Source organism: Phragmites australis, chromosome 7 (genome assembly GCF_958298935.1).
Source record: "Phragmites australis chromosome 7, lpPhrAust1.1, whole genome shotgun sequence".
NCBI lineage: Eukaryota > Viridiplantae > Streptophyta > Magnoliopsida > Poales > Poaceae > Phragmites > Phragmites australis.
The window spans coordinates 32,040,257-32,068,158 of record NC_084927.1 but is presented as its reverse complement, the minus strand read 5'-3'; the positions used below and the strand labels follow the sequence as shown (position 1 = coordinate 32,068,158).

At 40.7% G+C, this 27,902-nt stretch overlaps 4 protein-coding genes across 11 annotated transcripts; 2 read left to right on the top strand and 2 right to left on the bottom strand.

Annotated features, from left to right (window-relative positions):
* Positions 1 to 103: 103 nt before the first annotated feature.
* Positions 104 to 3,685, bottom strand: LOC133924788 (replication factor C subunit 4-like). Its single transcript, XM_062370496.1, has 7 exons — positions 3,408 to 3,685; positions 3,201 to 3,307; positions 3,004 to 3,105; positions 2,667 to 2,862; positions 897 to 1,025; positions 631 to 825; positions 104 to 484 (listed from the first exon to the last, which is right to left on the bottom strand). Exons 1-7 carry the CDS (start codon positions 3,573 to 3,575, stop codon positions 374 to 376), a joined length of 1,008 nt encoding a protein of 335 aa, XP_062226480.1. The 5' UTR covers positions 3,576 to 3,685; the 3' UTR covers positions 104 to 373.
* Positions 3,686 to 4,977: 1,292 nt separating this feature from the next.
* On the top strand, positions 4,978 to 8,752 carry LOC133924783 (E3 ubiquitin-protein ligase At1g12760-like). The gene is made up of 5 exons (XM_062370492.1): positions 4,978 to 5,592; positions 7,216 to 7,335; positions 7,432 to 7,564; positions 7,666 to 7,830; positions 8,381 to 8,752. The coding sequence occupies exons 1-5, from the start codon at positions 5,051 to 5,053 to the stop codon at positions 8,555 to 8,557; spliced, it is 1,137 nt and encodes a 378-aa protein (XP_062226476.1). The 5' UTR covers positions 4,978 to 5,050; the 3' UTR covers positions 8,558 to 8,752.
* Positions 8,753 to 9,734: 982 nt separating this feature from the next.
* LOC133924782 (protein unc-13 homolog) lies at positions 9,735 to 24,648 on the top strand. 8 transcript variants are annotated; one of them, XM_062370485.1, is made up of 30 exons: positions 9,735 to 9,969; positions 10,100 to 10,164; positions 10,325 to 10,595; positions 10,790 to 10,853; positions 10,974 to 11,121; positions 11,432 to 11,599; positions 11,673 to 11,771; positions 11,921 to 12,127; positions 12,308 to 12,409; positions 13,330 to 13,557; positions 14,314 to 14,400; positions 15,558 to 15,644; positions 15,745 to 15,930; positions 16,012 to 16,164; positions 16,795 to 16,887; positions 17,730 to 17,801; positions 18,024 to 18,141; positions 18,759 to 18,931; positions 19,792 to 19,858; positions 20,735 to 20,893; positions 21,773 to 21,879; positions 21,983 to 22,060; positions 22,176 to 22,271; positions 22,439 to 22,534; positions 22,615 to 22,798; positions 23,075 to 23,294; positions 23,438 to 23,546; positions 23,852 to 24,040; positions 24,137 to 24,243; positions 24,334 to 24,648. In XM_062370485.1, exons 1-26 carry the CDS (start codon positions 9,810 to 9,812, stop codon positions 23,224 to 23,226), a joined length of 3,420 nt encoding a protein of 1,139 aa, XP_062226469.1. In that variant the 5' UTR covers positions 9,735 to 9,809; the 3' UTR covers positions 23,227 to 23,294; positions 23,438 to 23,546; positions 23,852 to 24,040; positions 24,137 to 24,243; positions 24,334 to 24,648. The 8 variants fall into 8 exon arrangements, with proteins under 8 accessions (XP_062226469.1, XP_062226475.1, XP_062226470.1 ...); XM_062370489.1 differs by having other exon boundaries at positions 9,736 to 9,969; positions 23,075 to 23,290; positions 23,852 to 23,950; XM_062370483.1 differs by having other exon boundaries at positions 9,736 to 9,969; positions 23,075 to 23,290.
* A 1,383-nt stretch (positions 24,649 to 26,031) lies between these two features.
* On the bottom strand, positions 26,032 to 27,832 carry LOC133924784 (heat stress transcription factor B-2a-like). The gene is made up of 2 exons (XM_062370493.1): positions 27,004 to 27,832; positions 26,032 to 26,908 (listed from the first exon to the last, which is right to left on the bottom strand). Exons 1-2 carry the CDS (start codon positions 27,208 to 27,210, stop codon positions 26,219 to 26,221), a joined length of 897 nt encoding a protein of 298 aa, XP_062226477.1. The 5' UTR covers positions 27,211 to 27,832; the 3' UTR covers positions 26,032 to 26,218.
* Between the last annotated feature and the right edge of the window lie 70 nt (positions 27,833 to 27,902).

The following is a 27,902-nucleotide window of genomic DNA, read 5'->3' as shown; positions in this document are numbered from 1 at the left end:
CCTGGTCGAGTTTGACAAGTTATGGGGTCCACTATAGCGCACGCAATTCAATTGGATAATTTTTTTGATGGATTTAATTGGATACTTGCTCCAGCTGGGTAACACAGCAGCAGAGCCCAACATATAGGTTCCGAGATGGGACATTGCAGTTGCACACACCACTGGTGTTCGGGGCAACAGGAAGCAACTTGTACGAATAAGGACAGCTATCTCACTACTGACAGCTCCTGTCACACTGCATACACATGATACTTATGCTTCAGACGGTGCTATCTTACAGAGTCACAGACAGACACGATGGCAGTTGTAATCAGAAAGCCATGAACTACTACACTGTTAACTGAAATGACTAGGTTACCGTATTAGCAACAAGTTATGGTGCTTTCGCTGTTTCTCTAACCAGCGCAAACTTCGCAAGAAGGCCCGAAAGCTGAAGGAATGACCCAACACCATCACAGATTCTCATGTGTGCAAATCCTGTTTCCTGTGCAAATAAACAGAATATTAATGTTTATTCAACAGAAGAGAAATATGCTGCATCAACATAAGTCACAATTCACAAGGCTGGAAGACACCAGGACACATTCCTACTATTCCCTTCAAGAAAAGGTTACAAGGCTGTGAAGTTACCTTCAGCATTTCCAGCTTCAGATATTCAGCCATGTCATAGTTCTTGACAACACGGAAGAGAGTAGTGATTATGTCAGTAGGAGAGTATCCCAAATCATAGAGTTGCTTCAGCGCAGAGCAGGCCTCGTCAAACTTTCCATCAAGCACATTTTTCACCATATTCTTGACGTGCAAGGGATGTGGTTGATCACATACCTGAAACCAGTAGTGTTACTATTAACTGAACATATATTTAACATGCAGGATGGGATAAGTTGAGTACGAACCTTGAACACATTTTCTTGATTAACAAAGCGGAACCCACTAAATGTAGCTTGCAGGTTGTTTAAAGCTTGTCTCATGTCACCATCAGCGGTAAATATGATAGCTTCAAGCCCCTCTGGCACATAAGGAACCTAGGTTGTACAAGAATACAAATATTTGAAATAAAACTTGGAGCCTGGACTGATGGGAATATTCATAAAAAAGCGATACAAACAGTAGGACCAACACACAGTTTCATGGTTTAACCAGTATAAAAGTTGTTGGCAATTGTGGTTCGTCTGACTTCAACAGAAGTCGGGGCCTAATACAAAAGGCCCAGTTTTCCACCCAAAAAAAAAAAAACTCAGGCAAATAGAGCATAACTAAATTATCCCTGGTGTCTATATGATGAAATGAGTTTGAACAAGACAATCATAAATTATTTAACTTCAACAAAACTGCTGGGAGTTGTTTGGTTGCAGCCTGAGGGTCAAATGTGAATTTTAGAAATCTTAAACAAAATGAGCTACTTTAGGATGATCGGCAAGATTACGCACATCCAAACGTACATCCAGTAAACTAATAAAGCAATCGGTTCTGAAAACAGTAATCCCCCAATAAAATATACGAGTCTTTATGGCGTATAATCTGATAAGTGAGGGCAGTTGTGCTTATTTTGATACATGTGATATTCTGATGTCACAATGTGTATATCTTGATCATGATTTATTACTATTATTATTATTGCAATGAAGGCATGCTAGTGTATCTGGCGAAAAGCAAACACTCAAATAGCACACAATATTACAACATTTCTCCCAGATACTTAGTTTGAAATGATATGTCGATTCATCAGCATTTTCAGATCCAATGTCATATCAGCAGCCAAGCTTTCAACAAGACCAACAAAGACTGTATTCATAGGTACTATGGTAGAGCAGTACCTAAGCCACGAATTCAGAATTTCACAAGAACAAAAGGGGAAAAGGATCAGCTAGATGCAGTACCCACTTAGTGCACACATGCATTGCTTCCTGGCGACGTTGGGATTTAAATTCTAAGATTGCAGCTATTTACTGTCAGTTCAGCAAATTGATACAGCAACTAGTGAATGACTTCTTAACGTAGCATTTTTTTTACAGTATCAAGTATAATTCTTATGCTTCCCTCTCTTCTCTACTCCTAAAAGGCTTGTCTTGCAAGAGATTGCTCATATATAAGCTTTACTAATACAGAGAGAATGACCACAGATGCCTTGATAGAAGAAAGGAGGATATTTAGAACTAACGATATGGGAAACTATAAATATATGATAGGGCATGAACATATCTTCAAGGATACACAAATGAAACAGAACATATGTAAGAGAAAAACAAGGGGCTCTCTTAAGCCATAACAGGTGATTAAGTTACATAAAAGTCACAAAACATTACGACCAGGGATGATAAAATGTTTCTCCCAACTATGACTGACTGAAGATGTTAATTATAAGTTATTGTTCTAGCTAAAGCAGCAAGGCTATAAGATTCATATGTAAGTCCTTACAATTGCAAGAATTACTATATCCAGTCTCTTACTTTCATTTAGGACATTGGCACCACCTTCATACCACACGTTTAACCAATACAATTTCTGATTGTAAGCACTTTCGATGGTCTACTAATATCATCTCCATCACTCCATGTGACACACCAAAATACTTTTGTATATTAGTGATCAATATTTTTAAAAAGGTTGATTGCGCGAATTCTACGATGAAATCTATTTTGGACCGGAGTAATAACAAACATTACCTTCTCAGCTGCCACGACAACCATCAGGCGGCAAAGGATCTCCTGATCTGAGAGCCTCGAGAACCTGACAATAGCACAACGGCTTTGAATGGGTTCAATTATCTTAGATGAGGTGTTGCACGCGAGTGCAAATCTTGTGGTGTTGGAATAGATCTCCATCGTTCTTCGCAGTGCTTGCTGTGCTCCTGATGTCATGCTGCACATAGCAAGAGTGAGGTCCAAACTTATACTAGATTAACAAAGCTATATGTATTTGCAGATTTGAGCGACTACAGTTTCAGCAGCAACTCCTATCACACTTTGATACCATTCTGGGGGGGTCGCATTACACCATTACCTGTCGGCCTCATCCAGGATGACAATCTTGTGCCGCCCTGGCTGCAGTGTGACCTTCTTCTGCGCAAACATCTTGATCTTGTTCCGCACCACATCCAGCCCCCTGCAAAAGCACGAATGGACAATCACGCACCCTATTCACACACCACCCACGCGGCGCCAAATTGCCAATACAAATCACGTCATGGCCGCAGCAACCTGTCGTCCGAGGCGTTGAGCTCGAGCACGGCCTCGCGGTAGCTGGGCCCGAGCAGCTCGTGGGCGAGGGCCAGGATGCTCGTCGTCTTACCAGTCCCTGGAGGCCCCTGTGCGAAAGGGTTAAAAAAAAACAGGAGGTAGCGTGAGCTGCGCTGTTCCGCGGAGTACTCGCCACGCGCGTAAGATGTTCGAGGAAATGACGCTTACGGAGAGGATGAGGTTGGGCATGTTGCCGTCGCGGGCGACGACCTCGAGGCGGGCGACGGCGTCGGAGTTGCCGACGACGTCCGCGACGCGGGTGGGGCGGTACTTCTCCACCCACGGGATGTCGTAGGTGCCGGCGGGTACGGCAGCGGTGGCGGCGGAGGCCGCCATGGCGGTCGGGTGGGTTGCGCGGGAGAGCGGAAACCGCGTGATTGTGGAGGGAAAAAGGGGGGAATTGACGAGCCAGCGGCGCGAGGGTTTTTGTTTGGGGTCTTGGGGCCGCTTTTGGCTCGGAAGAGCGAATAAAAAGAATTTTTGTTGAAAATTCAGGAGCATTCTCTACTCCGTTTGAGTTATTACATAGTACAAAAAAGACAAAAGTTCAGTAAATAGTGAGCTGGATGTGCATTTTCGCTGTGAATTTCGATTTTTTATATTTTTGCCAGATGCAATTGGGTTTCTCCACGTGTTTTACTCATAGTTTTTGGGACTTCTAGAGACTATTTTAAGTTGAACAGAATTTTTGTTTTCTGTATGTGATATTTTTTCGTTGATAAATTTAGAGTTTGCAATGAATTTTAGTGTTAGCGTATTTTTTAACCAGCGACCAAATAATGTACATATATAAGATCAGATCAGATGACACGCCGGCACCTAAAAAATTCTAAGAACAACCTAATTAAAACTCATCCAAATTAGAAGTATCACAACTAACTTCTTCTTAATGCTAAAGTCCCAAAAACCCAAACAAGAGCACTAATGTGGAATGCTTATGATGAAACATATACTAGAAACTCATAAAAGGAACAATATAATTGTTGCATTGCAACATCTCCTTACACAATTGTTCTACTTTCTCTGATTCTAAATATAAATCTATTAAAATATTGATATGGTATCCAATACGATACTATGATTAGCAATATCTATAGGAATTTAAATAAAGAATAGTTACTTCCTCCGTTCAAAAAATAGTAGATAAGATTTTTTTTTAAAGTAAAATTTTATGTACTTTGATTAACATTTAATTAAACTGTAAGAATGTCAAGTGTATAAAAATTATATAATTGGATTTATAATTTAAAATAATTTTATACTATACAAGTTTATAGCTATAAATGATATATTTTGTGAGAAAACTTTGGTTAAAAATCTAATTTCGAAGACTAAGAAAAAATACGGCTAATATTTCTAAACGGAAAAAGAATATATTATGAAAGTATTTTTCATCATTAATCTTGTAGCGTTAGGCTTAGGTTGTCGATCTAAATGTTCTTTTAGAAATTAATAGTTAAATATAGAAAGTTTTGATTTTGGACAATTATAAATGAACTTATATTTGGGCTAGAGGTAATATATTGTTTATCTAACTATACTAATCAATAAACAAGATTAATCGCCAGCACCAAAATCAAACGGGGCCTTGCACGTTTTCACTCAGGTACCAACTGCCTTACTACAACGGGACATCACCAATTGCAGCTGGTCCAATCCACATGAGCGAAAAAAGAAATAGGGGAAAAAAGAAAAGGAAAAGAAAATAGAGAAAAGACCCTCCAGTGTCCAGTCGCCAACCCGTCCCAATTCCATTCCCCCGGAAGAAGAGACCGCTTCCTTCCCCCCTGATCTCGCACGGGTTTCCTTCGATGGCGACGCCCCGCTCTCCGAGCACCCGCGCCGACGCGCCCCTCGACTCCGCGCCGCTGCTCGGCGGCGCCGGGGGAGGGGGCCGGCGCCGAGGGGGCTCGCTCCGCCGGCCCTCCCTACGCGGCGCGGCGCGGCTGCTGCGCCGCGGCGGGCGGCGGGCGATGCGGGAGCCGTCGCTGCTGGTGCGGGAGGCCGCGGCGGAGCACCTCGAGGAGCGTCAGGCGGACTGGGCCTACTCCCGCCCCGTCGTGGCGCTCGACCTACTCTGGAACCTCGCCTTCATCACCGTCGCCGCGGTCGTGCTCGTGCTCAGCCGCAACGAGCACTCGCCCATGCCGCTCCGGACCTGGGTCGCCGGCTACGCCCTGCAGTGCGTCGTCCACATGGTCTGCGTCGCCATCGAGTACCGGATACGCCACGGCCAGCGCGGCGGGGCCTCAGCTCCCGCCGACGAGGATAGGGGCAGTGGTGGATCGTCCTCGTCCAGCGACGATGATGTGAGGGAGCTTGATCGCCGTGGTCGCCGCACCGATTACGTCAAGTAATTCGATTGATCTGATAAGTAGAGATTTCTAATGCTTTTTATGCACAGCACATATGCAGTAATTTCCCTTTAGCGTGTTATTGTTGTCCCAAGCTATCTAGTAAGTGGAGCAACACAGGCTTGCGGTAGTGTAGTTTCTTGTGGAAACGTCCCTTATAACACCTGCAGTTATAGTGTTGCTGAAGGTAGTAAATTGGAGCATTGCATTTGCAAGGCTGTGAAGAACAGGCGAGTGCAGAAATTGGATCAGTATTGCAAAGTCCTCCGATGGTTGGTAGTATGGGTCCTCGCTGTTCCAGGATGTTTGATGAACTATCTTTCTGTTATCTGTGATCGGTCTGGATGTAGCAATCTTGCTGATGTAAGGACGGGCAAAGCAGATATTCGTACAAAGTCATGACTAAATTCTGACATGAAGTTCACTTCAGTTCAGTCTTTTATGTCTAGATTTTTTGGCCTGGTTTTCTTTTCCAATTGGGCTTCTATCGTGCTTTAAGGAGTCTACTGTTTCTTGTTTGGATGATGTAAGCTACTATGCTACGATTATAAAACCTTTATAGTTTAAAGTGGTATGCTATGCTCTAGATGGCACCATGTTTTACTCTGTCCAGTAGAGCATTTTGAAATGGTCACATAAGTAGCTCGAGGGTGCTGGGTCCTAAAGAGACCCTAAATACAGCCCAGTACTGTTATTTTATTGTTGTGTACATATGTTGTGTTGCATTGTTTCGTAGAATTTGAGGTCTGTTCATCGTGGCAGTGACTTTTAAGTTCAACCTTATCAAGAAATTGTATTGGATGGATTAAGGAGTTGCATACTTGCATAATCTATTTAGATTTCTATTTCTGTTTTTTTTTTGGGAAAAATCTAGATACAAGTTTTTCTCATGCTTGTGGTTATTAATATAAGTTTTTCTTTATGCCAAATGCATATCAAGTTGATAAAAAAATGTTAGTTGTGAGAGGCATATTGATATATGGACATGGTATAGCAATGCCTGGCACATATACTAGTTGCAGTTTTAGGTGTTACTCCCTCTGGTCACAAATACATGACATTTTGGACAAGACACGGTCAACTATTTTCTATTAGGATGTATTTATAAAATCCAATAAATTTGTGATATTAAGAAAGCATTTTTTCAAGACGAATCTGCACATATGGTTTTAATGTTTCCAAACAAAATATTTTGAAAGCTATTGTGAGTCAAAAATTAAAAGTTTGGTTGAACCTTGTCCAAATCGTCGTGCTTTTATGACTGGAGAGAGTACTATATTGTAACGCTGCTTATTTTTATATGTACATAAGCGGACATTGGGATTGTCCCTTGTTCTGAAAAAACAACGCATTATACTGGAAATGGTCAACTCTACATCGCTGTTAATGTTTTAGCCAGTTAAATGGCTTGCTATTTTCTCATCCATGTGCTGCACTTTACCCTCCCTGGCCCTTTTACACTTTGTCCTAGTATCTGATTGCACTCCTTATGCTTGATGCACGTCCTTGTTTCTTTAGCCTGATTGAACATAATAGCTGCTGTTGTTGACATGTTAGCTGGTAATTCACTTTGGGTCGACTTGATTACATCCTCATAATATTGCTATGGCTTACTCTGGCAGTATAGCAAAACACCTGGAGTCTGCTAATACAATGTTCTCCTTCATATGGTGGATAATTGGATTTTATTGGATATCTGCTGGCGGTGAAGAGATTATCCAGGATGCTCCTCAACTTTACTGGTACTTAGTTTTTTTAATTGACAGTCACTTTTTCGCAGTGTCCTCATTTCATTTGCTTGATATTGCAGACTTGTTTCTGTATGACTTGCCTTGCAGGCTCTGCATAGTCTTTCTGGCATTCGATGTGTTCTTTGTTGTATTCTGCGTTGCTCTGGCCTGTATAATTGGTATTGCTGTTTGTTGTTGCCTCCCTTGCATTATAGCAATTCTGTATGCAGTCTCTGATCAGGTATGGCTTTTCAACTATGTGAGATGTAGCATAGAATTTATGTTAAGGTTGACATGGCAGTCTTGCATGGATAAACACTTGTATCATCTGATTGAAATCAGGAAGGAGCATCTGAAGATGACATTTGCCAAATCCCAAGATACAAATTTCGGCGGACCGATGAGCCTGAAAAGCAAGCTGTTGATGCCATGGGGCCTTTTGGTGGAATAATGACAGAGTGTGGCACCAACCAACCAATCGAGAAGGTGCTTGCCGCTGAAGATGCAGTAAGTTCCCATGTTTTGACCTTTTGGATATATGTATTACATAACTTTGGCCTTAACAATGCATGAGGTGCTACTTTTGAGAATCTTTTCAACTATGGTTTTACAGCCTCGCATCGTATTGTTCATTCATAATGACTGGTATGTCTTGTCTAATGAGCGGGATGCCATGGAACCATGATTGTGTGCTAGGTTTTAGTCAGCTCACATGGACCTGTTGGCTGCAATTGTATTGGCCATATGTAAAAAACCTTGTTTTGGCCTACAAAAATAGGATTCCTAGTACTGTTTGTTTGTGGTACCGGTCATAATAGGGAGGAACAAACCATATATGTTTTTGTTAAATGCCATGTTAGCATACAAGATTGGTTTCTCCCATTGTGTTTCTGCAATCCCATTAACACTGGTTTTGTTTCGAATCGACCATCTATTGAAGTCAGTGCTGCCAACCTATGTGAGAGAAGGGAGGATGCGTATGTTAATCATTTTGTCCAGCATGTATTCTGCGCATAATTGATGCTGTATGAAGCCTTTGTTCACTTGTTCTATGCAGGAGTGTTGTATTTGCCTTTCGGCATATGACGATGGTGCAGAGTTGCGCGAACTCCCTTGTGGGCACCATTTCCACTGTGGCTGCATTGATAAGTGGCTGCACATCAACGCAACATGCCCCCTGTGCAAGTACAACATTCGGAAAAGCAGCAGTAGCAGTGGAAGTGAAGAAGTGTGAATGTCCTCCGCCTGAGTGTGCCGATCCATTTTGACTTCACACCTCTGCCGTTGCTAATGTAACTCCAGGTCATGACCGGTGTAAATTTTTGTATCCAAAAATGTGCTGATAGAGTCAATTATGTATTAAAGTTACTCAAACTGCTGTTCATATATCATATAAGTTAATAAATAGTTGGGTGTCTGTTTGTATTTACAGTTGGGTAATATGTGATTAGTTGCACCATAATTTGTACTGAGCGGTAATGCTGGCAATATTTCTTGCATGGTTTGTGCTGACAAAATATTCCTCCCTTGGCCATTATTTACAGCAATAATATAGCTGGTGAAAGAAGCCATGGATAGTTCGGGCCTGTTGATGGTTGCGGGTGAAACACAGTGCTTCCCTTCAAATGATGGACCACCTCGTGAAGTAATTTCTTGGTGATTCTACTACTCCGGCATGGTAGTTCAGAACTGAAGCATTTCACTGAGCTAGGACTAGGAGTTGTCGGTGGATCTCATACAAGGGAGAACTGCCGCATTTTCACTTCAAGCGAAGATTCTACTTTTCAATCTTTCCGAGGAGAGGCAGTGGTTTGATTGGTCGGCTGTTGAATTAGGCAGTAAAATATTCGAAACTCGGCCAGAATGTAGCTGGGATCTGTCGAGGACCACGATGCCCGGCGATCCAGCAGCTTTCATTGCTCAAAATCGCCACAGCCGAGCCGATTCGAATCACCGGCTCCTCGCCTCAGCACGCGAACGCTGTGCCTGCGCGTTTTCCCAAATGCGAATCCTACTGCGTCCAAGTGACCGCCACAAGAAAAGAAATTTCGAAAGGAGAAAGGCGGGCCGTGCCCGGTACGCGTCTAGTGTCCAGTGCCAGCTTTTGTTTTGCTGCGTCGCGGGCCCCGACGCGGCCGCGCTGCTTCCCGTTTCTGCTCATGCGTGCGGCCTTGCTTGCCGTACAAATTTTATGATACTCGATTTTTTATATATAGTATGTGTTTTTTTCTTGTTAGTTATACGTATTAATTATTAAAAAAATAATATATATATATATTAAAATCTCGTAAAAATCTATGGGTAAAGGATATCGTAGAATTTCCATCTCACCTCAAACCCGTGCAGTGTCCCTCGGCTGCTTTTTGCGCACCCCGCACTCGCAGCTAGTGAGACCAGTCTCCTCGCTCTCTCCGTCTCCTCGAGCCGGTTCCCTCCCCCCCAAACCCTCCACCCCGAGAGAGAAGCGCCTCGCGTCGGCGGCGGCCATGGACCCGGCGTCGCTGCTGGAGGTGTACCGCCGCGACCGGCGCCGGCTGCTCGGCTTCCTCCTCTCCGCTGGCGGCGGCGGTGGCCTCGCGGTCGACCTCTCCCGCGTCGACCTCAACGCCGTCAGCGCCGACTACGCGCTCGAGTGCGTCGCCTCCGGTAAGGCAGAGAGACCCCCCCCCTCTGTGCCCGCGCGCCAGCCGTGACCGCGTGTGTTTGATCGGTGGTGCGCTCTGGACTTCAATCATCTGATGGTTGGCTCCGCATGTATGTGTTTTGATCAATCCAGGCGCGCAGTTTGATGCTTCGGAGGCCACGAGGAGGTACTTCGACGAGAGGAGGTACCCTATCATGGTATGGCTGAACTGATCACTCGAAGGTTCCTTCTGCCTGGTTCCTTATTTGATCGAATTGTTCCTCCTGAGCTCGAAATGAGGCGTGTTCTATGAACAAAACGGGGAGGAACTAGGGTGGGGGTATAAATTTTGTAACTGATGAATTTTGCATTCAACAGATTGGGTCGCCATCAGGGAACTCTTATTTTCTTCTTTCGAGCTCAGAACCATCTGATTCCCCACCAAAGGAAGCAGCACCTTGCATTGGGCCCCAAGCACCTACACAAGAAAACTCAAGTCCAGCAAGGCAACCAAGAGATTTTTTCAGAGCTGCTGTTAATATTTCAGAAATGGGCTATGGCGCCAAGGATGTTAGTTTGTCAGATATTTCTCCTCAGCGAGTAAATAAAGTGGATATTCTTTCTCTAGGTTTGCCTGAGTTAAGCACAGGTAGAAAACTGTACATGCTTCATTTGTTCTGTGCTCTTATTCTTCTTTCGAATTTTGATATAGCTACCTGGAAATTGTAGCTATAGATAGCATTTACGTTATTTCAGTTTTTCTACCTTCTTTAAAGCAGACCAAGTGGGAACAACCTTATTTTTCTCTCTAACTAATTATGTACTTTCTCTTCACTCCTTAAGAACTATCTGATGATGATATAAGAGAAACAGCTTATGAGGTGCTTCTCGCTGCTCTAGTTGTCAGGTAATTTTCATAGAAATGTGTGTCTGCCTGGTTGTTTGCATTAGATGCATGATGTGTAGTCATATTTAAATTATAAATTATTGCTCTAACTCATCTTTCTTGATAATACATAACTAACAGTGGAAAAATACACTTCTCCGAAGAGAAAAGAGAAAAAAAGCCCAAATTCTTGAAGGGTCTAAGGTCTAAGGTGGAAGGATCAAATTCATCACCTCAGCTGGAAAATAATTATTCCCAAATTCTTGATTTGATCCGAGTACAAATGGAGGCAAGGTTTCTCATTCATCAGTTGTTCACCTTTTGTGTTATTTTAAGAAATAATTTAGGTGTTTGACCCTTTCTATTTTCATTTTTGTTTGCCCTTTAAAGTACCATTTTCTTTGCAGTTCCTTAGACTCTAGATTTTCACATAGTGTTCCTAGGACAAAAGGTTCTAGCTAAGATCGGAAGTTTGTTTTCCTGCTATGCCTTTTATCCGTTGATCGTTCCAAATTTTACTTTCTTGGTATTTGGCTATTTCTTTTGTTTATGAGGCAAGGAAATATCGTGGAGAGACTCATTAAACAAAATTCTTCCAGATTTCAGAATCTATGGATACATTGACTAAACGAGCTTTAAGACTTACTAGTTTGACGATGGAGCATGGACATCTTGATGTGCCTCGTATATCACTACAGCTCTTAAATTCTGTTGGCAAACTTGATTTCCCAACAGAAAGGTTGCGTGTGCAATGGCACAGAAGACAGGCAAGCATCTTTAATTGTTTTTCTCTACAGTATGAGCGTCTGTCTTACTATTGTTTAACATTCTGCTATCCAGGCAAATGTTCTTGAAGAATTACTTCTCTTCTCAGCATCTCGTGAGTATGACATGAGTGAAACATTGAGGATAGTTCTCTCTAAGCTAAAAAATACAGAGGCAAGAACTAGCATCCATATTTTATTTCATTTCATACTAAGTAATGATACTAGTATCTCAGAAGGCAGAACAACTGCTTAATTTTTCTCTTCATAATGGACTTAGTCCCAATATTTAGTTCTTTCTATAAGCATTGTTAATTATTCCAGGGCTGGGTTGTGAGTGTTCCCGAGGGGCGTGTCGAGGTGTTGACTATCATTGAAAGATACAACACAAAACTTTCTGCACTGACAAAGAAGTTTGGCCTTAAAGATGAGACCTACCATTGGGCCCAGAATTATCATTTTAATTTTAGGCTATATGAGAAGTTACTTTGCAGTGTGTTTGATATTCTCGAAGATGGACAACTTGTAGAGGTTTGCTTCTCTTTATTCTCTATATATACCTCCTTGTTGGTCTGCTAAAACAAAAAGGAAAAGGAAAAGAAAACACCCTTCTTTTGCTGCCTAGCTAATCTTTACTTGGACAGCAGTTTCAGCATTAAGCCAATGGTTGCATCCTGAGTTACCGACCATGTTCTTTAATTTTACTACCAGGAGGCTGATGAAATACTGGAAATAGCAAAGCTGACCTGGCCAATATTGGGCATTACTGAGAAGTTGCATGGCGTCTTCTATGCATGGGTGCTTTTCCAGAAGGTCTGTTTACTGCTGTAATATGTCCCTTCTTTTTGGATAGCATCTGTTGTCCCTTTTCTGGATAGAGTGAACTAGTGAATTATGAATTTCTAGCTTATCCATCATGTTCTCTGTATATCCTTTATTGCAAAAGCACCTACAATACAACAACAACAACAAAGCCTTTCAGTCCCAAACAAGTTGGGGTAGGCTAGAGATGAAACCCATAAGATCTTGCAAGTCTAGTCATGGCTCTGGCACGTGGATAACTAACTTCGACGCACCCCTGTCCATGGCTAGTTCTTTGGTGATATTCCAGTCTTTCAGATCCCTCTTTACAGACTCCTCCCATGTCAAGTTTGGTCTACCTCGACCTCTCTTGACATTATCCGCACGCTTTATTCTTTCGCTATGTACATGCGCTTCTGAGGGCCTGCGTTGTATATGCCCAAACCATCTCAAACGATATTGGACAAGCTTCTCTTCAATTGGTGCTACACCAACTCTATCACGTATGTCATCATTCCGAACCCGATCCTTTCTTGTGTGGCCACACATCCATCTCAGCATGCGCATCTCCGCTACACTCAACCGTTGGACATGTCGTCTTTTAGTTGGCCAACATTCTGCGCCATACAACATCGCAAAAGCACCTACAATGTTTATAGTTAATAGGCACTTCCAATATATTGTACTAGCTATATTGTTTGATGACATTTAGCATGGAGGAACACTTTGACACAATGATACTTTCTTCTGAACAGAAAGAATTACAGTCTGGTGTTCAATTGATTGTCTTGTGAACCATAATAAAAGCAATTGCTTTTACTCTGCTTAGTTCATGTGTTACAGGGAGATCTTTCTTCCATTCATGAACCTGAGCATTTACTAGTGTTAGTACCCCTGATACTGATTCTTATGATTGTTTCCCTTCCATTCAGTTTGCTCAAACCGGGGAGATTCTTCTATTGAAACGCACAAGCCTTCAGATACAGAAACTTCAACTGCATCACGACATTAAAGAAATAGAGTTGTATACAAACAGCTTTATTTGTTCTGCGGAAGCCTGTGGCAGCAACAGGGCTCTAAATTTGGTTGACAGTACCCTTCTTAAAATAAATGTCTGGTGCCGCCATCAACTAGAGAATTATCATGCATACTTTAGTAAGGTCTGTCCTCCTCCCTTGTTTGGAACCATAAACATTTCAGCTGACGAATTTTGTACATCCATCAAGGCATCAACTAATTGCTGGATGTGTCTTCCTGTTTTACCGTGCTGATTAAGAAAAGCTGTTAACAAAAATTTCATATTATCGTACTCTTTGCCAGCTATCTGAGTAAACATGCTTGCGTGATGCTGATTACATTACTCCTCACCATTGTGGTTGTCCGTTACCTTATCAACTGATCGAATTGTTTAAACTTTTAACCTGGCTGTCATACGATTTGCTCTGCAATTTTAATGTGGACCAGACATGTAGATGTAGATGCAAGTATAATTCTTTGGATTATAACCATAGTCCACCAAATTTCTTGTTACCACAGAAGCATAAGTGCAAACCTCACAAGACAGTTGCTGATGTTGATAGGGCATCCTTTATTATTTGCCTCATGACCTTAATTGTAAGAGGTCTACTCTGTCCATGCAAGTGATGAATTGAAGAAAAGGAAAACCGTGATTATATAGTTACAATACTACATAAATGATGTGAATATAATTAGTTTTACAGTCTGGATAACTAAGAAACCATGAGAGAAAAATTTGATGTCAATTTGAAAATAAGGGGATTGGTAATTCTCCTTTATTGCCTGCATTGATGGAACTTAACTTATTTAAATGAATATTGGTGATGATTTGTCTTGCAATATTTCAAAAAGGGCACAATGCTACCACAACTTTTCCTTGACTTGACTTACTGCAACAGAATAATTTCTCAATCTTTGAGAGCATGCTGAACTTGGTGTTACTTTCGGCAATAAACTCCACTGAGGATGGTGAAGAAGAAACCATGGTTAGATTTCTTATGTTCATACTGTAATACTTTATAATATGCATCATGCGTCCAAATATGAACAGGATTAACTCCTGTTCGTAAGAGCCATAACCCTCATCCCATTAGGGGAGACACTTTGTGTTTCAGGAAATAGCTATATGATGATTATTTAAATAGAAATGATTGTGTTTCTAATAGAAGTTGAGAGCAAATATTAGAATATTAATGTTAGTAATTTTCATGATATAGTGTAAATATTTTTCTTGACTATTGTGTAATTAGTGATCAAACTGTCAAAGTCATGTTGCCTGGAAGACCTCATATATAACTATGTTAAAATGAAAATGAAGCTCCACATTGCCCCTTGAGTTATGATTTTTTGCAGAAAGGAAAATCATCTACAACAGGTCCAATTTTTTCGTTCAGTTTGTGTTGGAACTTGGAATTATATAATGGATAGTGGAGAGTATCGGTACTAGATCTTTCCTGAATCGTTTTCTTCAAAAAGTATAGATACAAGAACATCACACAATTGATTTGGATTGTGTGCTAGTTATGATTTACAGAACAGGAGAGGTTAAAAACCCTAATTACATTTGACTTGGATCAGATTTGTCTGTTAGTAATGATGTAGTGGTCTTTAATGACATAGTTCACAACCTGAATTGTTGTTTCTCATAGTAAAAGCTACTCCCTCCGATCCCAAATATAAGTCCATATAGCATTCTGCCAAATGCACCAAATATAAGTCCATTACAACTCCAATGCACCTTTTTGCTTCATTCTTCCATGTCTGTCCCTACTTAAATGCACCCTAATCAATGCAATAACCTTGCCACCCATCTTAACTCTAGCAATAATTGATGGGCAATAGGATCATTATACCCTCACATTAGTTCTTGTGCCTAAGTCCAAATGGCCTTATATTTGGGATCGGAGGGAGTATAAATTATTTTTTTAACATTAGTATTTGATACACATAGGTGTTCCTTTTTGGTCAGATGGATCCGTCTGTCATATTCTGTGTATAATATCTTAGCAATGTTTTGGGCTCTATCTGCTTTCTCTTCCTTTTTGTTTGATACCGACCTCCTCTTGTTCTGGTTCCAAGAAAATTCTCAATTTTTTTTATGATGTTACCTTCAGCGCTTTGATCTGTTTTGGATCAATTTCAGCTCATTGAAACCCCAGTAGGGAGTACACCAGAATCAAAGTTGATCCATTTACTTGTTGTCAGATCCATTCAAGCTGCTTATAAGCAAGTGAGTCGAATCATCCAGTGGCCTACTTTTAAAGTTTCCATTTGATAACAAAGTAATAAATAGTGTAGTGACTTCTTGATATTTCATTATGCTTCATTAGGCCTTAATTTCATCAGATGGCCAATCAAAAACAGAATTTAAGCATCCATTGACAATGCTCGCCAATGAGGTAAAGCTGGTGGCAGAGAAAGAGTGCACTGCATTCAGTCCAATACTTCACAAGTATTATCCTGAAGCTCAAAGAGTAGCTCTAATCTTCTTACACCTGCTGTATGGCCAACAACTGGTTAGTCTAACTCCTTTTCCAGCTATGGTATGTTTATTCTAGGGACTTCCACTTATGTTTACTGTTCCTATTGGCGATAAGGAGCTGTTCTTGGAAAGGATAGATCATTCGGAAAACTCAAAAGAGATACTGGCAGCATCAAACAATTTTGAGCTCTTTATAGCTCAGAATCTTTACTCGGTGTACGGGGAAGCTGTTGGCTCTTCATTGTCCAGCTATTTAAAACCATACATGGTAAGGCATGACGGCATCCTTTATGTTTACGATAAGTATTTTAATATTTAAAAATGTGCTTTATTTATTAAGCAGACTCTGCAGTGATTCCTGTATCTAGGCCTTTTATGATTCATCAACTGTAAATAACCTCATCCTTTTCTTCCTTATAATATGGTTTCATTCAGAATGAGATATCTTGGATGAAGCCAGTGGGTTGACTATCTGCAAACTATTAAGTTTTTTTTGTTTTCACTGCTCTTTTTAGTCACACACAGTATCTGCTGTCAAGCTGTCCTATGTCCTGATACCGGAGGTCCTTGTCTTGTATGGCTTGATCTTTCTGCGATATTTCCCCAGCAGTTTACTTGCAATTTAGTTTGGTGGTGTTTTCCTTACCACCCTGGACTGCCATTTGTATCTGAAATACTGGTTGCTTTTAATTGTTCAAAGACCTTGCAATAGGCTTTCTTTTCTTGAACAACTCATCAGTTCCTGTTTGATACTAGGACAAACCTCCAAGAATAACATCGATCCATCTTTTTTGGGTTTACGATAAAACCTATTGGATTTTTTTGGTGACATTTGGCATTTCCAATATTCCATTAACACATTTACATTGAACTAAATGACATCTCCGAAACTCAACAGATAGGTCGCTTTTCTTCACCTCTTATTCTCCAATGGCTACACGCTCAACACGAGAATGTCTTGGAGTGGACAAAACGTACTATTGAGATAGAGGTTTGTTACTGTACAGAAAATTCTCTGCTACTTTGCTTTTTTTACTGAAAAGTTAATTGTACATATGTTTGAAATCTTGAACTTCATGAAAAACATTCTGTGATGTTCCTGTGCATCCATGTTCATATAGAAGATAAGCGAAATTCTCTGTATTTTTGGTATAAAATGGTACTGTTGTAAATTTGTATCTGGTAGCATTGTTTGGTATAAACTTGGTCAGATTTTACTTTTGCTATCACAACTTTCATGTAGATAGTATGATACATTTTGTGGTGTTGAATTGGTAATTGCAGTCAGATTGAATCTTGCTAAAAAAAGGAAGGAAAATTGAGCTGCATTTATAATTAAATTAGCTAAAATAGATTTTGATCAACCTTGATGGGATAGCACAATGTTGATTTAATAAAACTGTCATGGACTCATGGTTGTTTTTATTTTGAAACTTAACAGAGTGTTACATATGTATGGTAGTTCTATAACTGCTACAATGTATTATGTTAACCTACTGTTACTTGTCTTCTGCTACGATAACCTGACTGTAGCTTTAGTTGGTATTGATAACTTTAGTGTGCGCACGCTCGCGAATGTTTTAGCAAAGGGTGCAGTTGATTATCACAGTCATCCTTAAGCTCAAGCAACTGAGATTACGTGATCAAATCCAGGAAAATCCACAGCCAAACCACCTACTCGAACCGCGGCCGTCAGCTGCATGGCATGCATGCCATATTGCTATGCATCTTTTTTTGGGCCTTTCATCTGCATTTATGTTTCTCCAGCTCCTAATTGTCCAACTCAAACTGACTGTAATTCTTGCCTTTTCTTCTGTGATCATACTATTATAGGACTGGGAACCTTTATCAGCTCATGAAAAGCAATCAACATCTGTGGTTGAAGTATTCCGAATTGTGGAGGAGGTCAGTTTTTCTTTGACTCAAGATATAATTTTATGCATGATAAGCTCCTTTACCAAGATCCCTTTCATTCCCGCAAGAGATAAAGAGATAGAACCACTCGGTTTTGATCATTGATATGTTGCAAGCTTCACTAGTAAACATTGTGACTACTTGTGGCCTTTTTTGATCCTAAGTGCAAAGGGAACATATTTAATTATCACTCTGATCTTTGTTTGGGTGCAGACCGTTGACCAATTCTTTAACTCAAGCCTACCTTTGGATATTGTCCACTTGCGAAGTCTACTTATTGGAATCACTAGCAGTCTTCAAGTCTATCTGATGCACATGGAAAATCAACAAGGTAAGTGTCAGGTTTTGGATAAACACACATGCATTATCTTGGACCATTGTTTTTTATACGATGTATTAACTGTTCTATTGCAAACTCTTCTGTAAGTACTTATCAAGCACATCTTCTGTTCTGCTTTTTGTTCCTCAAGTTTCTCCAAAACATATCGTTGTGCAAATAATTTCCTTTTTTGTTTTCTTAAAAAAATAGCTTGCGGCGGTATTACAAATATTGTGTCTTTACTTAAGTGCTTTATGCACTCTCCTTTTCAAGTGTAAAATCCGATAACAGTGGACCTTAAAGTTAGCATAATTCCTTGATAGGTTATCCATTATCGAGGTCAAAAGCCTCGACACAGGCATCGAGGCTACCATCTCTACATTGCTAATTTTGCACATTTAGAATGATTTGTTGAGTGCTGGACTTTCTTGCAGCTCAGAATAATTGGGATGTCCTTTTGGACTCCTTATTTGTAGCATAGGCCTTTTGCTATTACATTGTTTCCCCCCACAAGTGTATCCTTATTCTTATCCCTCGAATATCTCTTTTCAAAAGAACCGGGAAATAAACTGTAATACTGTGTTGATTGTTTTCTGTTGCTTTCTTCACGTGCTTCTTCCCTAATGCAGTTTCTGGATCTACCCTGCTTCCTAGCGCTCCGGTCTTGACACGTTATGCAGAATCAATGAATCCATTCGCAAAAAGGAAAGTTATTGAGCCTACAGTTCCTGAAGAAAAGGTGGCTAGTAAATTGAACAATTTGTCAGTACCTAAATTATGTGTGAAACTCAGCACCCTTCAAGTGAGTTTTTGATGGAATACCTTTTTTCCCCATTCCTTTCCAAATGAGTTGATAATTTTTTTTAGGGCGAAACAGTAGGGGTCTAGGGGCATCCCGAATCCCCTACTGTGGTAAATATATTAATATAATGAAAGAAAAGACTGTACAAAGTGGCCCTTTTATAATTGTTTGAGTTTAAGAAGTGGCCCTTTTATTTAAAACAAGTAAATGGCACATCTATGATCTGCATATTATATGCAAATTTTGTGAATAAGTCCAGTATCAAATTGCTTATATTGTCATGGTTGTAGAAGAAAGGCTATTTTAGTAGACTTTGAATTATCAAAACACATGCTAAGAACTCAGGACAGTGGTCCCGGAAAGCCTTTCATAGAAGTCTGTTGTGCTCAGCTCTTGCTATTCAACAGTTAGCAAATGCCGGTATATCTGTATTGGTAGTTGACACTTGTAGGATACTAGGATTTATAGTACCTAAATGTTGCACAAGAAATTCGTTTGCCTTTTTATTCAAGAACTTGCAAATCTATCAAGAGAACCATTGAATTGTGTGGTAATTGTGGGCAAGTTACTTATATCATTACTGATTAATATGTGAAAATGTTTGGCGAAATCACGTCCTTCAAGTAGACAGTTCACCAATCCTTGTAGCATGGCTGTTTGACCCACCACAGATTGGGGATAATGTGTGTACTAAAAATGTAGAACTTCTTGGTTCTTTCTATCCTTGCTACTTCTATTGGAAAGTTAAGAATATAATAGCTGTCTCATAAAAATGCTTGTGAATACATGGAGGTACCAAAACTGTCAGTCAAACTTAATCTTAGTTTTCATCTGATCCTTATGTTCCCTAAATGCTGCAGTTCATCAGGGACCAACTTGATACCATAGAAGAAGGCATCAAACACTCCTGGGTCTCTTTCCTGTCAGGTAATCCTCCTTCCGAGTACATTTCTCCCCATTCATTTGCCCCTCTGTTCTGTTGTGTTGGCTAAGTCTCTGGCAGTGCTAACAGTTAGCTGAGCATGGTCTCGCTAAGCTGGCCCAGGTTCGATACTCGCATCTCCTTTAAAGCAAAGCAGGGGGGGCGTCTGCCCTGTCGTCGAGGGTTTTTTTTTTTGGTGCTGTTCTGTTGAACATGGTTGTTATTTGAATATGCATCGGTCGACAAGCTGGAATAAGCATCATTGATCCCCTTGGGCCTTCTTGTCACTGGTTTCTACCTGCTTCTTGTTGAGTTGGTTCCTATCCTACAACTCCCAAATTATACCCGACCAGAACTCAGCAGGCCTGTTTCCAGCAACAACAGCAAAATATGACTTAAGGCCCAGGTTTTGCTGTTGTTTGTCCAATGAATCTCTGAGATTGATTACCTGGATCTGTAGATTCAATGGATTGGCTGCTTTAGCACATTGGTGGTTTCACTTTTGCTTTCTGGTTTGCCAAATGCCACCGTCATCAGGGAATCCTTGAGGTCATGGGTACCAATTAGGTTGCTCCATTTTTTTTTCATCACTGTTATTGCACTTGATTTTGCAATCATATGGTCGGCGGGGAATTGGGGATTGATGAACAAAGTTGCACAAGTGTAAGACTGGTTAAATTACTGCTTTGTAGGGACTTCATACAGGCCCATCTCTATTGAGAAACTCAACCCATTTTATGTCATGGGTTTTTTAGACTTTGTAGCAGGCTGCAGGCAAGAGTTGCGAGTTAATGTTGTTTGTGAAGTTTGGCAAGCTGAATGCTGTAGATGGTAAGACATAAGTAACTAGTCTCTTTGTTCCTCTGCTTCTTTTGTTGCAGCTGCGAGATTGTTGGACTACTTATCTTGTATGGCTAGTGGAAGAGCTGTTTCAAAAATTCTGTCATCATCTGATGAATCGGTTGATGAGTTGTTTACAATATTTGATGACGTGCGAATGACTGCAGTGAAGATAACTGACACAATTTTGAAGTTTATTGGTAAGCTACTAAGCTTCTAATTACTCTGTCCTTCACAATCTGCACATTTATTGTCGTTTACAATCCGCACATCAATTTTCATTCTTAGATTTCCTTGTACCAACGAGCTATTAGAAAATTGTTATGTTTATGTTTAACTCTAGGAATCCATTAAAGTTTACTGCTATAATTGCCATCAATTCGCTGTAAATCCAGCTGTAGTATGCTGTTTGCATTTTGCATAGAACATCACTGAGAAAAAGGCTATCAACAATGTGAAATCCATATGGTGTATAACTGTATACTATTGTAATTATCAGCTGACCTGCATTTTCTTGATCTGCTTCATTTAGATCAAGCTCTATTATGATAAGGTTTATTGTTTTTTAGATTATGGTGATGAACCATTGCTAGAACTTTGGAATCTTATGGTCTTTTATGCTTTTTGTTGAACAAGTACGAAAAATAATTTTCATGTAGAATATAGAAGGGAAAATTGTCTTATGTTTCTGTTTGTGTTATCCTGAAATATATTACATGAGTTGACCTGTGAATAGCGGGATACTGAGGTACATTGATAATATGAAGAGAGGCAGGGGTTGACCAAACTTTAACATGGGAAGAGTGTAAAAAGAGACCTGAAGGAATGGAATATCCCTAAAGAACTATTCATGGATAGAAGCGTGTGGAAATTTGCAATCCATATGCCATAATCATAATTTATGCATCAGTCTCCTTATACCGTTATTACTTTATTTTGTTACTATTATTAGTAAATGTATTATCAGTATTGTTTCCACATCATCTGTTTAGTTGGATATTGTGAGTTTCATCTCTAGCTTACCTCAACTTGCTTGGGACAAAGGCTATTGTTATTGTTGCTGAAATATAACTCTGCAGGAACAAGGGCTGTATTCTGGGATATGCGGGACTCACTTCTTTTGTCCTTGTACCGTGATAGCGTTGAAGGAGCACGCATGGAGATTTTTATCCCTTCAATTGATCAAGTAGGGGAATTGTTACCTGGGATACCCAGTTACCTAGGTTTTGTTCAGTCAGTATATAGGTCCTTGATTTAGCTTTATTAATTTTTTAACTCATATGCTGCAGGTTCTTGATCAGGTATGTGATCTAATTGTCGATGTGTTAAGAGACCAAGTTGTGCTAAGAATATTTCAAGCTTGCATGGTATGTCCTGTCTATCATGTTTATCAATGTGATTATTAGGTAGCTTATTTATCTAAAGTAAAAGCTGTTCCCCCTAAAAAAAAGTAAAAGCTGTTCATTGTTGAATTTTAATTAGGCGGGGTTCATTTGGGTCCTACTGGATGGAGGCCCATCTCGTGCATTTTTGGAGACAGATGTGGACTTGATGCAACAAGATCTTGCTATGCTCAAGGTACGAACAACATTAAAGGAATATACATTGTACTTATCATGAGTGAAGAAAGAAACAAAATCTTCATATACGTTCAGCTTATCATTTTAAAAAAATTAGCATATTGCTGAAACTTTAAACATAATGGCATGATTTCTTTGTCTTGGCCATTCAAAATTTTCTCCTAGGACCTCTTTGTAGCAGAAGGCCAAGGTTTACCATTGGATGTAGTTGAAAAGGAGGCTAAACAATCACGGGAAATATTGGACCTGTATATGCTGAAGGTCAGATATTCATTTTTCCTTAGTTTTACCAAAGAAATATCTGCAATAACTAGCTTAGTTCACGCCCTACTGGTTTTCAGGCTGATACAATCATTGAAATGCTGATACATGCAAGTGACCAAATGTCTAACCATCTTGAATTTACAAGTGCTCAAAGAAGACATGTCCATGATGCTCATACCCTTCTTCGGGTTTTGTGTCATAAGAAGGATAAAATTGCCTCTACATTTTTGAAAATTCAATACCATCTTCCAAGGTCTTCAGGTGACACATTGATCATGATTTGTTATGTTTTTTAGATGGATTTGTTACCTTTTTTAATGCTTCTTGCCAGTAGTAAAACAGATGCTCTGTTATTCACTACATGTGTATCAGAGCACATTTGGTAATGCTACCTTGCGCTTACATATTTTACAGGAATGTGTGTTTCTAGTCACGCTTGCATTTCACCTTCAATGTTATGCATTTCTGCGGAATTAAATTTATTTCATTTCCCTCAAGTTTGGTTCATGAAATGTTTGCCATTCCTTTACTATGCAGATTATGATGATGTTCCTGTGAAGGATGCGTCATATAAAGTACCTATCTTTTCAGAGATGCTGAAAAAAAGTACCTCATTCAATTGGTCAGAAACAGGGCAGCAAAGCTTTAGGATTATGAAGAAGAAACTGCAAGAAGCTTCTTGGCAGTAAGATGTGTCTTACTGAGAAAGTTCTGCTTGGTTTACAGAATGTCCTTTCCATATACACACAGCAGGTAGGTAATAACGAATCAAAACCCCATAACACCTGGATATATGCAATAAGCACTATATTTTCAGTGTTCGCAGTTCATCTGCACTGGATGCTCTTTTGTCTTTTATTATTTTTACATTTGGCAATTGAAATGGACCTCCTTTTCCAGTGAGCTTGTACAACCTGTACTGTGTACTATCAAAAGAAACTCTGCATTTCCGAGATAAGGATTAAGGCATGGATTTAAAAGATTTGTGCTGCACTTCGTAGTGCTAAATGTAAGTAAGACCATTGAATTCCTAGATTTCTTCGAATAGTCTCACTTTGCATAACCATGTCTTCATTTCCACCCAATCCTGCACAGTATCGTATAATATTGCAGGCTTCTAATTTATTTTCGTAGGATACATTTAGAAAGATGAAGTTTAGTAACCTATGATATATGATTTGATGCATGATCCATAATGACTATATTCACTTATATTTTTTTATTTGCACTTTTGGATTATCAATTGTTCTTTTTAATGTTATTGATGAATGCACTTGTGACGTACTGAAGATTATTCATGATTATTTTCAAAAGGACGATACGGCGTTCATTCCAATGCTTCTGAAAGCTTCATAAACATCCTGGCTCCTCGGTAGGAATCATGCAAGTATGCCTACAGAGCTGCATATGAAGGTGTTCATTCCAATGCTTCTGAAAGCTTCATAAACATCCTGGGTCCTCGGTAGGAATCATGCAAGTATGCCTACAGAGCTGCATATGAAGGTAAGTATATGCTACAACGCACCGTCTCTATGGTGATGGCCTTCCAAGCGTTACGCAGCACTTACCTCACTTGATGACATTTGACAATAACAACAGATGAGTAATCAACTTGAAGAGTTGGCAGCAACGGAATGGTAGCGGAGATGATTGTCGTTCTGCTAAAGTGCTAAATATTTGCCCTGGGGGAAAAAGAGGCATCAAGGGTCAGTTACTACCACTAGCACCACCAAATGTCCATGAGATTTGCCAAAGCAAAAGGATAACAATAATCAGGTGCCTTTTCTATCTTGTAGGGTTTCTGTTCGAAAAGGACCTGGCCGTTCCACCTGGAGGTACCGAGCTGGATCAGCTCTCTGACGTACATGTTTCTAGATGCAGATATCTCTGGTACAACAAATGCTACATATTCGAAAATCCTGTCCTTTTGGGGGGGTTGAAAATCCTGTTCTGTCTTTCGCTTCACACTGGAAATGGAAGGCTAGTTGCAGATCCTCTCTACCAAAAAGAAGTCAGTTGCAGATTCGTGTCAGATGCAAGCTGTGATGTACTGAAACCCACCTAGTGGCCAATATATATGTACTGTGCATTTCACAGCCGGTGGTTGAACAGTGTTTTGGCTTCTGTTTTTTTGGATGCCTGCTTTTAGGTGCATTTCTATTCGCATTAAAATTTTATATTTTATCAACTAGGACTTTATCAAATGTTTTTAAAAAAAATTACAACCTTATCACACTATGCAGAGCTCTGGCAAACAATTTGTCAGCTTTGGCCGAAGTTTTCTAAGCTTCGAGGCAAACTAAGCTAAGCCGGTACTCCCTCCCTTAAAAAGATATTAAAAGTAAATTTTGATCGTTAATTTTTTTATAATATATTATCAATTGTTATAAAATCAACAACATATTTAAAGTTACTTTGAAATACAAATATTATGTAATTTTAAAAAACAAACACGCTTACCTTCTTGAAGAGAGTAGGGACTAGGGAGTACGCCCTCGATAGAAAAATATAGAGTATTTTCTCAAAGCTTATGTAAAAATTTATAGGGTGTATATATTTTCCAAAGCACTTTTTATAGATCATTTCCTTTAATACCCTTACACTAACGGTTAAGCTACTCAGATATTTAATACTCTCGTTTCTAATCGTATTGTACATGTTAATTCCAATACATGAATCCTGCATACATGCAGGGTCAATATAATCCCTTAGCCATTTGGAGCTGTTGCACAATTCATGTTAATTCCAATATATAAATTCTACATGCATACAGGTTCAATATGATCTCTCAGCTACTACGTGCAACGAGATGGCAAAAAACTATTCAACTTTCTCTATGGATGAGAACCTACTTGACTCCATCAATAAAGAGGTCGAAGACGACGACTACCTCATGGCCAAGGTGGTACCGGACTCGGAAAAATAATTTCATTTTCTTTTAAAAAACTGATATGCTACTCAGCAGCTTGGTGCATTCACAACAAAAGAATATGAGAACTTGTATCTAACCTGTGTTAGCATGAAGATCACCAGTTTGGTGAGATGTGTCGCTAGAATGAAGTTTGGTATGGTCTCATTTAGGTCTGGGATGTCTGAAGAAACATAGATGATTAGAACAGGAGTAGAAAACAAAGATAAAATGAAGAGTAGCTAAGCTTTGTAGTATACATGTATAAATTGACAATGGTCAATTGAGGTATGAGATAATTGGCTCCATGGCTCTGTTGTTTACGAACGGATAATGCAAACTCAGCTCCTACTCATGCCTCACAACCAATACTTAAAGGCCTATTTTTGACGGTTAATTTAAAATTTTCATTTGAGATTGTATTAGACGCGTATGTACTTTTGAGGTTTTATAAAAATTTATATCGCATTTGCCTTACACGAGGCAATAAAGAGGCTCCCACGATTAATACATGCAGTTGGACTGGTGCCGATGATGCATTAATACTTGTATGCAAATAGAATAGATGGAACCATAAATATAGATATTTTGGTAAACTGATTGAGTTCTTTGGTTTAGGAGTATGCAATCTTCGAATCTCGATTCTAACAATACAAAGATGTTTCAGTTCACGCCTGCATTAACCATCTCTGAAGTTCTTAATACAAGCGAGTCTACAAGAGTGTTACTGATCTCAATCCTAGTGGCGCGGTTACGAGACCGAGCTCTTGCGGTCACGCCTCACGCGACCCACCGCCCGGCCTCGCCGCCGCGGCCGCCCGCACAGACAGCGCGAGCACGTCCAGATCCGACAGCTCGTTCCTCTTCGCTTTACTCTCCCGCCCCCGCGCTGCGTGCCTCTCGTCGTCGTCATCGTCTTCCTCGTCCTCCTCGTCACCATCATCCTCGGCGCTACCGTTCTCAACGTCATCCTCCTCGTTCCCGTCCGCGCCGCGCGGCCTCTTGGCTCCGATCGCGACGCCGAACAGCATCGGCTTCCCTCCAGGCCCAGCGCCGCCGCCGTGCCCGTCGTCGCCCTCCGCGTCCTCCTCCCCGCCGCCGTGTTCGTACCGCGACACGAGGCGCCGCACGCCGTCGCAGAGGCGCCGCGCGCGGGCCAGCTCCCGCGCCAGCCTCGCGTTCTCGCGCCGCAGCCGCGCGTTCTCCTCCTCCAGCTCGGCCACCGCGCCGCTAACACCGGCCGCGGAAGCCGCCCCTCGGGGCGGCGACGAAGAAACCGCCGGCTCCCCGCCGGAGCTCGTCGGCGGTGACGGGATCGGTATCGCCGTCGGTATGCCCGGCACCGCCGCCACCGCGACGCCAGTCCCCTTCCGCCTCTGTATCACCCCGAGCAGGTGCTTCTCCCCTCGCCGGAAGCAGTCGTTGGCGAACTCCCACCTATCCGCTACCACCTTCTTGAATCCCTGCACGAAGAGAAAGCAAAACTCCTCCTGATCTCGATCTAATCGTACGAATCGTTGGGTAGAAGAGGAGCGGAATGGATGGGGTGGGTACGCACGTAGGTGTTGAGCTGGCGGACGAAGGAGGAGAAGTTGCTGTGCTTGAAGTGCTTGGGGAGGAGGTCGCGGGCGAACTCGGCGGGGCGCCACACCACGAAGGCCGTGCCGGTGTCGTTCCACGATATGGTGTCATCGGTGCTACTGTCCTCCACCATCGCGTACGTCTTCGTCAGAAACGGCGGCGTCCCCGCCGCCGGCGACGCCATCGAGCAGTTAGGTGGTCGGAAGTGTGGTGGCCGCGTGGAGAGGAGAGGGAGGATCCGGGCCAAGCGCAATTGTTTCCACGGGAAGGAAACGCGTCCAGAAAGGTCGATTTGGGGATGGGATTAGGTTTGAGATGGGAAGCGAGAAGCATCCAGCGGGTTCTAGAAGGTTCCGGTCATTCCACGAAGACACGTGGCGCAGTTTCTAGAAAATGTCCGTTCGGATTGGGGAGCTTGGTGGCCTGGAAGAGACTACGTGAGTTACACTTGGAGCCGGCCAAATATGCACACTCGTTCCTTTCTTTGATATTCTTTTTTTCTTGCGAATCCCTTTCCTTTATACTATTCTTTTCTTCTTTTTAAAAAAAATTCTAAAAACTACACGTGAATATTTTAATCTTATGACATATACATCTATTTTTCTCTAGAAAATATATAAAATGGCTTGCGAGTTTAAACCATATTATTTTTCTAAAATTTACTTGCAGCAAAATTGTTCATAAATTATTTTTATTTTTATTAAAAATATGTAGCAGCCGTATCTGATATTGCTTTTAAATAGTTCTAATTTATTTACAAAATATGTTAAATACCCGATCTGAATTATCTTAACCTGTTTTTTAAATTGCTAATAGATCATTCTAATTTGTTTACGATTTTTAACAAAATTGCTTACATAACTATATTTAAAAGGT

Bases quoted from the DNA above. Each gene is read 5' to 3' on its own strand.
- LOC133924788 (XM_062370496.1), bottom strand. From the start codon at position 3,575: ATGGCGGCCTCCGCCGCCACCGCTGCCGTACCCGCCGGCACCTACGAC. The intron at 3,308-3,407 runs GTAAGCGTCATT...CCTTTCGCACAG, and splicing joins TGCCCAACCTCATCCTCTCC to GGGCCTCCAGGGACTGGTAA. The intron at 2,863-3,003 runs GTAATGGTGTAA...TGCTATGTGCAG, and splicing joins ATCCTGGATGAGGCCGACAG to CATGACATCAGGAGCACAGC.
- LOC133924784 (XM_062370493.1), bottom strand. From the start codon at position 27,210: ATGGCGTCGCCGGCGGCGGGGACGCCGCCGTTTCTGACGAAGACGTAC. The intron at 26,909-27,003 runs GTGCGTACCCAC...CTCTTCGTGCAG, and splicing joins TCCGCCAGCTCAACACCTAC to GGATTCAAGAAGGTGGTAGC.
- LOC133924782 (XM_062370491.1), top strand. From the start codon at position 9,810: ATGGACCCGGCGTCGCTGCTGGAGGTGTACCGCCGCGACCGGCGCCGG. The intron at 10,165-10,324 runs GTATGGCTGAAC...TGCATTCAACAG, and splicing joins AGAGGAGGTACCCTATCATG to ATTGGGTCGCCATCAGGGAA. The intron at 12,128-12,307 runs GTTTGCTTCTCT...TTTTACTACCAG, and splicing joins AAGATGGACAACTTGTAGAG to GAGGCTGATGAAATACTGGA.
- LOC133924783 (XM_062370492.1), top strand. From the start codon at position 5,051: ATGGCGACGCCCCGCTCTCCGAGCACCCGCGCCGACGCGCCCCTCGAC. The intron at 5,593-7,215 runs GTAATTCGATTG...TTACTCTGGCAG, and splicing joins CGCCGCACCGATTACGTCAA to TATAGCAAAACACCTGGAGT. The intron at 7,831-8,380 runs GTAAGTTCCCAT...TGTTCTATGCAG, and splicing joins TGCTTGCCGCTGAAGATGCA to GAGTGTTGTATTTGCCTTTC.